Raw genomic sequence first — 13,227 nt, forward strand, 5'->3', positions numbered from 1 at the left:
CTGTCGCAACCTCAGGACATCTCAAAGCGCTTTACAGCCAATGAAGTACTTTTTTGACGTGTAGGCATTGCTGTAATGTGGGAAACGCAGCAGCCAATTTGCGCACAGCAAGCTTCCACAAACAGCAATGTGATAATGATCAGATAATCTGTAATCTGATGTTGATTGAGGGATAAATATTGGCCAGGACACCTGGGATAACTCCCCTGCTCTTCTTCAAAATAGTGCCATGGGATCTTTTATGTCCACCTGAGAGAGCAGACGGGGCCTCGGTTTAACGTCTCATCCAAAATAGGGCACCTCCGACAGAGCAGCACTCCCTCAGTGCACTAAGTGCTAGCCTAGATTTCTGTGTTCTAGTTTTTGGAGTGGGATTTGAACCCACAACCTTCTGACCAAGAGGCGAGGGTGCTACCCAGTGAGCCACAGCTAGCATTTAAGCAAGCAATTACCGGAAATCTTCCACTTAAATGTAAATCTCTTTTTTCGATGTTGCATTTGTAACATTTCAACGCCGGTTATTAAACCCGAGAATGAAACTGACCCGAAGGGAGTGCAGGATTGAGCGCAAAAATGACGAGTTTAAGGGATTTGGATATACATTGTAGACAATCTTATAACTTTGAGGGGGGGGCTGGTTACATTTTAATTGAGAACCGACAGACTGCATTCCCTCTAACTCTGAAAGACGAGACCTGCGGCGCGGAGGCAGCGTTTCCCGCACATTTAAAGAATAAACCTGGGCGCAGGATTTGTGTTTAAACTGGCCTCCTGTGCCCAGTTAGGGTTTGAGTTTAGACTTGAGGTTGAACAGGCAGACTTGTGGTCGTGTCTGGATCTTCCACAGGGTCAGAATTCACAATTAGTGCAAGCAGATCAATGCACTGGGATCATTGGTGTTTCACTCTGATATTGGTATCTGATCACATTTCCTGTCCAAGGCAAGAAGCCCCGTTTAAGCGTGGCCCTAACTCGGCCGGCTTTAGGACCGCGCGGAATCGGCTCAGCTCCCGCGTCACGTGCTTCTGTGCACGTTTTACAACTTCATTGATAAATCGAGTGGAAACCTCGGTTTGGAGATTAAACAATTAAACAAATGAACAATGCACCAGATCAGAGACACCAAGGAACAGTTTGCAAATGCCTGCTTGTCACTACGATCATATGATGAACTAATTTCTAGATTCTATTTTCTAATATATTTTTATATATATTTATGAAGATAGAAAGACTTGCATTTATATAGCGCCTTTCACAACCTCCGGACGTCTCAAAGTGCTTTATAGCCCATGACGTACTTTTGAAGTGTAGTCACTGTTGTAATGTGGGAAACGCGGCAGCCCATTTGCGCACAGCAAGCTCCCACAAACAGCAATGTGATAATGACCAGATAATGTGATTTTTTGATATGTTGATTGAGGGATAAATATTGGCTAGGACACCGGGGATAACTCTCCTGCTCCTCTTTGAAATAGTGCCATGGGATCTTTTACGTCCACGTCCATAAGACAGCAGACAGGACCTCGGTTTAACGTCTCATCCGAAATACGGCACCTCTGACAGTGCAGCGCTCCCTTGGAATGTCAGCCTAGATTCAAGAACATAAGAACTTAGAGCAGCAGTCAGCCATTTGGCCCCTCGAGCCTGCTCTGCCATTCAATAAGATCATGGCTGCTCTGATCATGGGCTCATCTCCACTTCCTTGCCCGCTCCCCATAACCCTTTACTCCCTTATCGCTCAAAAATCCCTGCCTTAAATATATTCAATGATCCAGCTTCCACAGCTATCTGGGGCAGAGAATTTCACAGATTTACAAACCTCTGAGAGAAGAAATTCTTCCTCATCTCAGTTTTAAATGGACGGCCCCTTATTTTGAGACTATGTCCCTTAGTTTTAATTTCCTCTATGAGTGGAAATATCCTCTCTGCATCCACCTTGGCCTCATTATCTTATATGTTTCGATAAGATCACCTCTCATTCTGCTGAACTCCAATGAATATAGGCCCAACCTGCTTAACCTTTCTCCATAAGTCAAACCCTTCATCTCAGGAATCAACCTAGTGAACTTTCTCTGAACTGCCTCCAATGCATATCCCTCCTTAATAAGGAGACCAAAACTGCACGTAGTACTCCAGGTGTGGCCTCACCAATACCTTGTACAGTTGTAGCAGGACTTCTCTGCTTTTATACTCTATCCCCCTTGCAATAAAGGCAAACATTCCATTTGCCTTCCTGATTACTTGCTGTACCTGCATGCTAACTTTTTGTGTTTCATGTACAAGGACCCCCAGGTCCCTCTGTACTGCAGCATTTTGTAATTTTTCTCCATTTAAATAATAATTTGCTTTTTTATTTTAATTGCCAAAGTGGATAACCTCACACTTTCCCACATTATACTCCATCTGAGAAATTTTTGCCCACTCATTTAGCCTATCTATATCTCTTTGCAGATTTTTGTATCCTCCTCACAACTTGCTTTCCCACCCATCTTTCTATCATCAGCAAACTTGGTTACATTACACTCAGTCCCTTCATCAAATCGTAAATAGTTGAGGCCCCAGCACTGATCCCTGCGGCACCCCACTAGTTACTGTTTGCCAACTAGAAAATTACCCATTTCTCCCAACTCTCTGTTCTCTGTTAGTTAGCCAATCCTCTATCCATGCTAATATATTACCCCCAACCCCATGAATTTTATCTTGTGCAGTAACCTTTTATGTGGCACCTTATCAAATGCCTTCTGGAAATCCAAATACACCACATCCACTGGTTCCCCCTTATCCACCCTGCTTGTTACATCCTCAAAGCACTCCAGCAAATTTGTCAAACATAATTCCCTTTCATAAAACCATGCTGACTCTGCTTGACTGAATTATCCTTTTCCAAATGTCCAGCTACTGCTTCCTTAATAATGGACTCCAGCCTTTTCCCAATGACAGATGTTAGGCTAACTGGTCTATAGTTTCCTGCTTTCTGTCTGCCTCCTTTTTTAAATAGGGGCGTTACATTTGCGGTTTTCCAATCTGATGGGACCTCCCCAGAACCCAGGGAATTTTGGTAGATTACAACCAATGCATCCTCTATCTCTGCAGCCACTTCTTTTAAGTCCCTAGGATGCAAGCCATCAGGTCAAGGGCACTTATCCACCTTTAGTTGCATTATTTTACCGAGTACATCTTCTTTAGTGATAGTGATTGTATTAAGTTCCTCCCTCCCTATAGTCCCTTGATTATCCACTATTGGGATGTTTTTGGTGTCTTCTACCATGAAGACCGATATAAAATATTTGTTCAACGTCTCTGCCATTTCCCTGTTCTCCATTATTACTTCCCCAGTCTCATCCTCTAAGGGACCAACATTTACTTTGGCCACTCTTTTCCTTTTTATTTACCTGTAGAAACTCTTACTATCTGTTTTTATATTTCTTGCTAGTTTACTCTCATAATCTATCTTCCCGCTAATATTTTTTTTAGTTTATTTGTTTGTGTTCAAGTCCCTGTGTTTCAGAGGCAAGAGTGAGCCACAGCTGACACGAGAGAGATAACATGCAAATGATATTGATATCGTAAATTATATTCCAATTTATTGTGGCAGCCTTGGCTGAGTGGGTAGCACACTTGCCTCTAAGTCAGAAGGTTGTGGGTTCAAGCTCCCGCTCCAAGAACTTGAGCACAAAAATCTAGGCTGACATTGCAGTGTGGAACTAAAGGAGTGCTGCACTGTCGGAGGTGCCGTCTTTCAGATGTGACGTTAAATCGATTCTGCTCTCTCAGGTGGCCATAGCACTATTTCGAAGAGGAGCAAGGGAGTTATCGCCAGTGTCCTGGTCAATATTTATCCCTCAATCAACATCACTAAAATTGATTATCTGGTCATTATCACATTGCTGTTTGTGGGAACTTGCTGTGTGCAAATTGACTGCCGTGTTTCCTATATTACAACAGTGACTACACACCAAAATGTACTTAATTGGCTGTAAAGCACTTTGGGACACCCTGACTCTTTATAAATGCAAGTCTTTTGTTTAGATAAACTGAAGCATAGAGTGAGATTGTGCTTCTTTTCTGATTTATATTTAAGAGCAACAGTGAGACTTGTTTGAAGTCGTAACTCTGCTTAGGCAGTCCCTCGGAGGCGAGGGATGACTTGCTTCCACACTAGAATGAGTTCTCAGGTGCCTGATGAGACCAATGTGGGACCTACAGTCTCTGTCACAGGTGGGGCAGACGGTGGTTGGAGGGACGGGTGGGTGGGGGGCTTGGGTTGTCGTGCGCTCCTTCCACTGTTTGCGCTTGGCTCCCGCGTGCTCCCGGCAATGAGACGCCGTCTCGAATGCTTCTCCACTTTGAGCGGTCTTGGGCCAGGGATTCTCAAGATCAGGTGGGGAATGTTGCATTTTTTCCAGGGAGACTTTGAGGGTGTCCCTGAAGCGTTTTCTCTGCCCTCCTGGGGCCCGCTTGCCGTGGCGGAGCTTGGAGTACAGTGCTTGTTTCGGGAGTCTAGTATGGGGCATGCGGACGACGTGGCCCGTCCAGTGGAGCTGATCGAGCTTGGTCAGTACCTCGATGCTGGGGATGAAGCGGTGACAATGTTTATCAGCGATGGTTTATTTTTTTGGAGTAATACCGCTTGGCTAATCCTGTCCCACCCCCTTTCTGCCAACACCTGTCCCCAGCACAAGTCTCTTCTTATCCTGCACACTGGGAGTATACAGTGCCCTGTGTAAGAGGGGCTGTGATGTTCCTGTGCGCTCTGCTGCTGCATTGATGCAAATCGTGCCCTTGATAAAGTGCGTTTGAGGCTGGTGCAGGGTGGGCACGGAGCCCATCTCCCGAACAATCTGGATAATTAACTGTTACATCCTGGGGAGAGTTGCCACAGTTGCATTGAGAGCGCTGAATTAAAGGCTGGTGCACAGATTTTCTGCAAAGCTTATCCGTCCTGTGTGCTGCGAAATGAGGCGGTTTTAATCGGTCACACTCCATCATTGCCTCTATATACACCGGAGGGTGAGGGTTGTGCCGACCTCATACACAGACCCACCGAGCTACCAGTAATGCGACTGAGTGCAAATATTCACAGAGTGGTGCTTCAGAGAGGGGGGGGGGGGGGGACTCCTTTTGGTTAGCAATTCAGTGAGTTAAAGGGACAGGCCACTCAGCTAGCAGCATTGGCAATCGTAACAGCAAGTCACCATCACAGACACAGCCACCCCACAGCTCACATCCACAGCCGCAGAGTTAACACAGCACCACCTCACTGCACAGATTCAGTGACCGCAATCAATTCTGGTCCAGTATATGCAATTTCACTCTATAATATAATCTCCCTGAAGAGGCTGGTTAAACTGTCTGAATTTCTTGTGTGAAAGCTGTAAGGGATACACACACTCTCACACACACACACTCTCTCTCACACACACACACACACACACTCTCTCTCTCTCACACTCTCACACTCTCTCTCACACACTCTCTCTCTCACACACACTCTCTCTCACACACACACTCTCTCTCACACACACTCTCTCTCTCTCTCACACATACTCTCTCTCTCTCACACATACTCTCTCTCTCTCACACATACTCTCACACACACACTCTCACACACACACTCACTCTCTCACACACACTCACTCACTCACTCAGCCAGGCAGACCCGTGGAGATAGACTCAGACCACAACAATAACTTGCATTTATATAGTGCCTTTAACACACTGAAACGTCATCAGCAGCCTTATCAACATTCTTTTTGACACCGAGCCATTTAAAGTGATATTATAAAGTGAATGACCAAAAGCTTGGTCAAAGAGATAGGTTTTCAGGAGTGTCTTAAAGGAGGAGAGAGAGGCGGAGAGGTTTAGGGAGGGGATTTCAGAGCTTGGGGCCCAGGCAGCTGAAGGCACGTCCACCGATGAGCTGGCGGTGGGGGGAGGAGGAGGGGGAATGAAGTTGAGAATGCTCAGGAGGCCAGCAAAAATATCGAACCCATATAACACTTGTTTTTTTTGCTCAGCCGAGTGCCTATAACACACCAGGAAACCCATCACCATTAAGAAGTTGCAAATCTATCTACTCGGAAATCCACATAGGGAAAGATTCTGTTTTTCTGATACAAAATGCATGCTCTCTCCCGATAGGAAAAGAAAGAGAAGGACTTGTATTTATATCTCGCTTTTCCGATATCAAGATATCTCAAAGCGCTTTTGCAGTTAAATTTCTGTTGTCACTGTTGTAATGGAGGGAACAGAAGGCAGCCAATTTGTGCAAGAGCACTGTCTCAAAAACAGCAATGAAACTAATGACCAGATAATCTGTTTTACTGATGTTGGTGGAGGGATAAATGTTGACCAGCACACCAGGGAGAACTCGTCAGCTCTTCAAATAGTGCCATGGAATCTTTTATGAGAGGGCAGATAGGATCTCTGTTAAACTGTGTGTCCAAGTCTCTGGAGTGGGACTTGAACCCACAAACTTCAGATTCAGAGGCGAGAGTGTGTGTGACAGTGAGTGCGTGTGAGACAGTGAGTGTGTGTGAGTGAGAATGTGTGTGTATGTGTGTGTGTGTGTGTGTGTATGTGCGACATCAGCGGCAGGTCGGGCCATAAAAGGAGCGGAGGAGTGGCAGCCTTGGGCAGCGTGGAGGCGTACTACTCCAGGGAGCAGTGCGAGCTGGTGCAGGAGGGCAACGGCAGCGAAGAGTGATGTCACCAAGGTCCAGGTCAGTGATTGGAGCGTGGGCAGGTACAGCAGGAGCGACGAGAGACTGTGGAGGGATGTGATCGGGGCCCAGGAGAGGCACGAGTTCGAGGCCAGGGGCCCAGGGCCAGCCCACACTGCGATATGTGCGCGCACTAGGTCCGTGCAGCAGAGCTGGTCTCGTCGTCTTTGGTTAACCCTTGCCACTGGACCAAGACCTAGCTCTGTCAAGCCCGTGTGGTGGCTGGTGTGCAACGGTCACCCCACGTTAAAAAAATTCACGCACAGGCATCTCCCACCCTTCGGGATGTAGTTCAGGTCCTTCATTGTTACACCTGTGAACTCGTCCTTTTTTTTTGGCCTGGAAGCAAGTCATCCTCGTTTCGAGGGACCGCCTATGATGATGATGGTGTGCACGTGTGTGTGAGAGAGTGAGTGTGGGTGAGAGTGAGCGTGTGTGAGTGTGAGTGAGTGTGAGAGTGAGTGTGAGTGTAAGAGTGAATGTGTGTGTGAGAGTGAGAGAGTGAGAGTGAGTGTGAGTGTATGTGAGAGTGTGTGTGGGTGAGTGTGTGTGTGGGTGAGTGAGTGTGAGAGTGAGTGAGTGAGTGTGCGAATGTATGTGAGAGTGAGTGTGGGTGAGAGTGAGTGAGAGTGAGTGTGGATGAGAGTGAGTGAACGTGTGAGTGAGAGTGAGTGAGAGTGAGTGAGTGAGTAAGAGTGTGTCTGAGAGTGAGTGTGTGAGAGTGAGTGTGGGTGAGAGTGAGTGTGGATGAGAGTGAGTGAACGTGTGAGTGAGAGTGAGTGAGAGTGAGTGAGTGAGTGAGAGTGTGTCTGAGAGTGAGTGTGTGAGAGTGAGTGTGAGTGAGTGTGAGAGCGAATGAGTGAGAGTGAGTGAGTGTGCAAGTGTATGTGAGAGTGAGTGTGTGAGAGTGAGTGTGGATGAGAGTGAGTGAGTGTGGATGAGAGTGAGTGTGAGAGTGAGTGAGTGAGTGAGTGTGAGCGTATGTGAATTGAGTGAGCGTGAGAGTGAGTGAGCGTATGTGAGAGTGAGTGTGTGTGTATGAGAGTGAGTGAGTGCGAGAGTGAGTGAGTGTGTGAGTGAGTGTATGTGAGAGTGAGTGTGTGAGTAAGAGTGTGTGTGAGTGAGTGTGATAGTGAGTGTGTGAGTGTGTGTGTATGAGAGTGAGTGAGTGTGATAGTGAGTGTGAGTGAGTGAGCGAGTGAGTGAGTGAGAGTTAGCGTGTGAGAGTAAGTGAGTGTGAGACAGAGAAACCTATATGGTTTGTGCCTCTCGATGTGAAATTGTTCAAACTTGACCCATCTGAAATATAATACAACAGATTACTTTTTGATTCATTTTAATAATCTTTCAAAACTTGAGATTTAATACTTCAAAAGCAAAGCTTTGCATTCCACAATCCCACCAAAGATGCAAGATTCCATTATTAAAATCAGCTCATTGAGAGGAAGGATCTGTTGCTTGTCAAAGGTGCATGCCTGGTTCGAATTGGAGATTAGAGAATGCATCCTCGTGCCAATGTGACACAATCTTCCTGAAGAGTGGAGGGGTCAGTCCAAGGTCACCTCTCAGGGACAGAGAGACCGTCAGATCTCACCGACAGTTCCGACGAGGAGCTGAAAGGCAAGCATTCTGCTCGTGGGTCTGATTCTCAACGGGTCCCGGGTTAATGAAAAGGGTCTTGTGTGGTGGGGAAGAAAGGTGAGTCTGTCGGCAGCACCCGTCACTCATTGCGGAGTCGCTGTGCCAGCTGATGGCATCAGCCAGGGGCAGAGTGATGCCCTTTCCTGTTCTGACTTGGCATTTCAGCACTGGCACCAAAGCAGGTTTCTGCCTCTCAACTTTGAAATGTTCCTTCCTGAATGTTGGGACTGCTTGCTTGCTCTTTTTCATTTCGTTGCTTTAAACAGCAGATTACACACACACACACCACACACACTCACCAAACACACACACACACACACACACACCAAACACACACACACTCTCACACACCACACACACACCCTCACCAAACACACACCCGAACCACACACCCCAAACACAACACACAAACCACACACACGACACACTCACCAAACACATATACACCACACACTCACACACATGCCAACCACACACACCACACACACACTCGGTTGTAGTAATGGCAGGATCAGGTCTTTGTTTAAACCTTCATAACTACACAAAAAACACAGTATGAAAGTCACTGAGACATACACTTTACAAAACCAGTGTATGCTCTCTGCTTGTGAGAAACACACTCCAAATCTAGTGCCTCCATTCAGTCTTCTCTCTCAATTCTTTATACAAGATCAGGTCTTGAATGGTTGAATGACTCTCTACATTCCATACATACAATTAATGGTATGCCCTCCTGTATGACTCAGAGATGTGGATATATATATACAGTAAACACCTCAAATCGCTGGAGAAATACCACCAACAATGTCTCCGCAAGATCCTGCAAATCCCCTGGGAGGACAGAAGCACCAACATCAGTGTCCTCGATCAGGCCAATATCCCCAGCATCAAAGCATTGACCACACTCAACCAGCTCCGTTGGGCCACATAGTCCGCATGCCCAACACGAGACTCCCAAAACAAGCGCTCTACTCGGAACTCCTACACGGCAAGCGAGCCCCAGGTGGGCAGAGGAAACGTTACAAGGACACTCTCAAATCCTCACTGATAAAGTGCAACATCCCCACCGACACCTGGGAGTCCCTGGTCATGGACTGCCCCAAGTGGAGGAAGAGCATCCGGGAGGGCGCTGAGCACCTCGAGTCTCGTCACCGAGAGCATGCAGAAAGCAAGCGCAGGCAGCGGAAGGAGCGTGCGGCAAACCAGACTCCCCATCCGCCCTTTCCCTCAACCACTGTCTGTCCCACCTGTGACAGAGACTGTACATCCCCATATTGGACTGTACAGTCACCCGAGAACTCACTTTTCGAGTGGAAGCAAGTCTTCCTCGATTCCGAGGGACTGCCTATGATGATGATGATGATGATGATGATCACCGGTACATACAAATAAAACAACAAAGAGACGATGCAGACTAAACGACTGGCTATCCATTGTCCTGAAATCAGGTCTCATTGCCACAATCGACTCGCGCCATGCATTACTGTAAACACACAGACTGATGCATTTGAATGGCTGAATGACCCTCACGCCGTCGAACATCTTGTTCTTGTGGAGACATCCTCTGCTTTGATCCAAACTTCACAACACTCCACATCCGTCAGAAAGCTGCTTGAACTTTTAACCCAGCGTGTGTCATCACAGACTGCGCCGACAGCGAAGTATTCGGGTAACATGGGCTTTCGTTCCCACACCGAACAGGGGCACAAATCGAAATCCAGTCACAGTATGAGAAAATATTTGTGGGTAATGTAAATGAGCAGCAGCTCCCCATTCGAATTTCTCCACCATTAGTGACCCCCTCAAGACCCAGCTCTGAATCACCCCTGCTGCTCTGCAACATTCGTGGAGCCACATGTTCCTGGCTCTCTCATGCTGTCGGTTCCCTGACTGGTCATTTACAACAACAATCTGCATTTATATAGCACCTTTGACCAGGGCAACCTGTTCATTGATCTGGCCACGTTAAAGAGCATTTTTGCTGTGGCTCAGTGGGCAGCACACTCGCCTCTGAGTCAGAGGGTTGTGGGTTCAAGTCCCACTCCAGCTACTTGAGCACAAAAAAATAATCTCGGCTGATGCTCCCAGTGCAGTGCTGAGGGAGTGCTGCACTGTCTCTCGGATGAGACGTTAAACCGAGGCCCCGTCTGCTCTCTCAGGTGGAGGTAAAAGATCCCGTGGCCACTATTTCGAAGAAGAGCTGGGGAGTTGTCCTGGGGCCAATATTTATCCCTCAATCAGCTTCACTAACAACAGATTATCTGGGTCATTATCACATTGCTGTGTGTGGGAGCTTGCTGTGCGCAAATTGGCTGCCGCGTTTCGCACATTACAACAGTGACGACACGCCAAAAATACTTCATTGGCTGTAAAGCGCTTTGAGATGTCCAGTGGTTGTGAAAGGCGCTATATAAATGCAAGTCTTTCTCTTTTTCCCTCCCAGATCGTGAGGCCAGAGCTGATAAAATATAAGATAAAGGAGGCAAGAAGAGGCCAAGTATAAATGGCAGCCGATAGCGGGGTACTGGACACACACCACGGCCGGGTATAAACACACAACAGCCGAGTTTAAATGAAATAAGAACAGAATCCTGGTGGTTGATGCTCAGTTAATTTATTATCATTAATACACCATATTGTAAACATTGCCCAAACAGAATGAGGATAATATAATACAGTAATTACAATGACAAAAGGTCACGGCTGGAACAGACTCCATAACATTGACTGGGGGTGGGGGCGGGGAGGGGCCAACGTTCCCTTTAAGCTGCATTGCCGCGCATGCTCTGCAGCTCCCTTAAAGGGGCACCCCCCAAAAATTAAAGGGAATGTTGGCGGGGGGGGGGGGGGGATAATTCAGCTCGCCGCCAGTTTGTGTCATGGTTCTAAACCAACACCATCTTCACACACACAAGTATTTTGGCAAACCAAAAACAAGCTCTTATTGCTTATTGCCTCAGCGGTACAAGCCAGACGCGCTGAGCAGATGGCACAAGCGGCCCCCCACCGTGCCCGCCCCCGGATTCTTCGTCTCCCCCCGGCATTGAAGGTGGTCATGCCCCACCGCCCCCCCCTCCCCTCTAAAAGGCAAATCAGACGCTGTGCCGCCTGGTGCGTCTTTGGAACAAGCCCCTCGGGTAGGTCGCCTGTGTCTGCAACCCACCCCCACACCCACACCCCTCCCCTCCCCTCCCCACCTCCCTGGAGGCGGACGCTGCTTTGGATCGTGAGTAATGGCGGCCCACGCTGGTCCCAGGTTTCCCAAGGGGCCGCTCGCCGGCGGAATCGGCAAACCTCTCTCGCCGCACACCTCCGGAGAGCCACGAGGTCGGGATATTCCCCCCCCCCCCCGCCCTCTCTTTTGGTGCGCGTCCCGGTAACACCCATTAGCTCGACCGTGAGCTTTAAGAGCAGGGGGCCTCCAGACTTGGTGGGGCACTTCATTACCCACCCTGGGGCAGGGGCGGGGGAGGGGGGGGGGGTGGGCGGAGGGGTGCCTTTGGAACTATTACGACACAAAACACGGACCACTGCTACATTAAAAACGAGTTTACATTCACAGAAGGAAGCGCTCCTCCAGACTGAGTTACAGACAGATTTACCGTCCGAATGAACAACAATTTAAAAACACACCGACACGCGGGCCGAGTAATAAGGTCAAATGGGACACGGCACCGTGACAGGATGGTGAGAGCCTGCGGACATGGGTTAGGAACATGGGAGCGGGCATTCAGACCCCTTCGAGCCTGTGCCGCCATTCAATGAAACCTTGGCTGGTCTCTACCTCAACTGCCTTGGCTGCCGCATCCTTTTGGGCAACCATTACCCACGATCCACGGCAGCTGACCTCCTGGTCACATGATCCATCCCCCCTCCCCCTCCAGCCCGCCATTGAAGCCCTGGTACTTGCAGAGATCATTCCATCCCCACAGATTTTATGTTTCACGGTCTGTAGGCACTGCAGTGACAGTTAAAACAATCAGCTAGTTTTCTCCCAGCCCCCTTCTCCTGATAACAACGATGACATTAAAAAGACAACATTCACTTTGGCACAAAATAAAATTAAGAATAAAAATTCAAACACCATCTATTGGCACGTAAAACATTACCAAGGCCACAGGTCACCCGGTTACATGAATAATTTAACTCTTCCTCTCAGCTAGCCGACCTGATTCGCTCACAGACTAATTATTACATCGCTAGGCCACAGGCAAAGTGAAGAAATCTACCTCCAGGGTTGGCCGATTCCGAATTCTTCCACGGCTCCTCGTCTTGTCGCGATCCAGTTATTCTTCCCATGGTCTCCTCCTTCCTTCCTTCCCTCCCTCCCTCCCTCCCCCCGCCCCTCTGGTCGCCACGGCAACGGTCTCCCCCTTCCCCCAATGGCTTCAGTCGGTCTTCCAAACCTTGTTCAGTATCTTCACCACTTCCTCGTAGATGATGAACACTAAGGCCACATCCAGGCAAACCCGACCTAGGCGTGGAACGGTTCCTTTGTAAAACCTGGGGGGTGGGAGAGAAGACACAAGATATTTAATTAGCGTCGCCAACTTTAATGTACGTACCTGTGAGGATTCTCTCAGGCTTGTGGAGCGGTTGCCCCCAGTGTAGTGCTCTCTACGCGGGAGTCCTCCCTCTATTTATTGGGGACTTAGCCTGGAGGGTGGTGCACGGAGCAGTCCCGTGCAATCGGTTTTTAAGTCGGTTCACGGACTCCCGGGCCACCTGCAATTTCTGCGGTTTGGAAGAGTCCGTGTTCCATGTCCAAGTTCAATGTGTGAGGTTGCAGCCCCTCTTCCAATATTTGAAGAGGCTGCTCCTCAAATTCTGGTTGCGCTTCAGTCCCACGCTCCTGATCTTTGGG

The 13,227-nt window shown here is 48.3% G+C and overlaps 1 protein-coding gene across 2 annotated transcripts in view; it reads right to left on the minus strand.

The window, feature by feature from the left end:
- Nucleotides 1–12,714: 12,714 nt before the first annotated feature.
- The window catches only part of LOC139268327 (tricarboxylate transport protein B, mitochondrial), a 106,658-nt gene continuing 106,145 nt past the window's right edge, over nucleotides 12,715–13,227 (minus strand). For both annotated transcript variants that reach the window (XM_070886401.1, XM_070886402.1), the window contains exon 9: nucleotides 12,715–12,866. In XM_070886401.1, coding sequence (XP_070742502.1) covers nucleotides 12,752–12,866 — 115 coding nt within the window. In that variant the 3' untranslated portion in view covers nucleotides 12,715–12,751. The remainder of the gene's footprint in view (nucleotides 12,867–13,227) is intronic.

Source organism: Pristiophorus japonicus, chromosome 8, assembly GCF_044704955.1.
Source record: "Pristiophorus japonicus isolate sPriJap1 chromosome 8, sPriJap1.hap1, whole genome shotgun sequence".
Taxonomy (NCBI): domain Eukaryota; kingdom Metazoa; phylum Chordata; class Chondrichthyes; family Pristiophoridae; genus Pristiophorus; species Pristiophorus japonicus.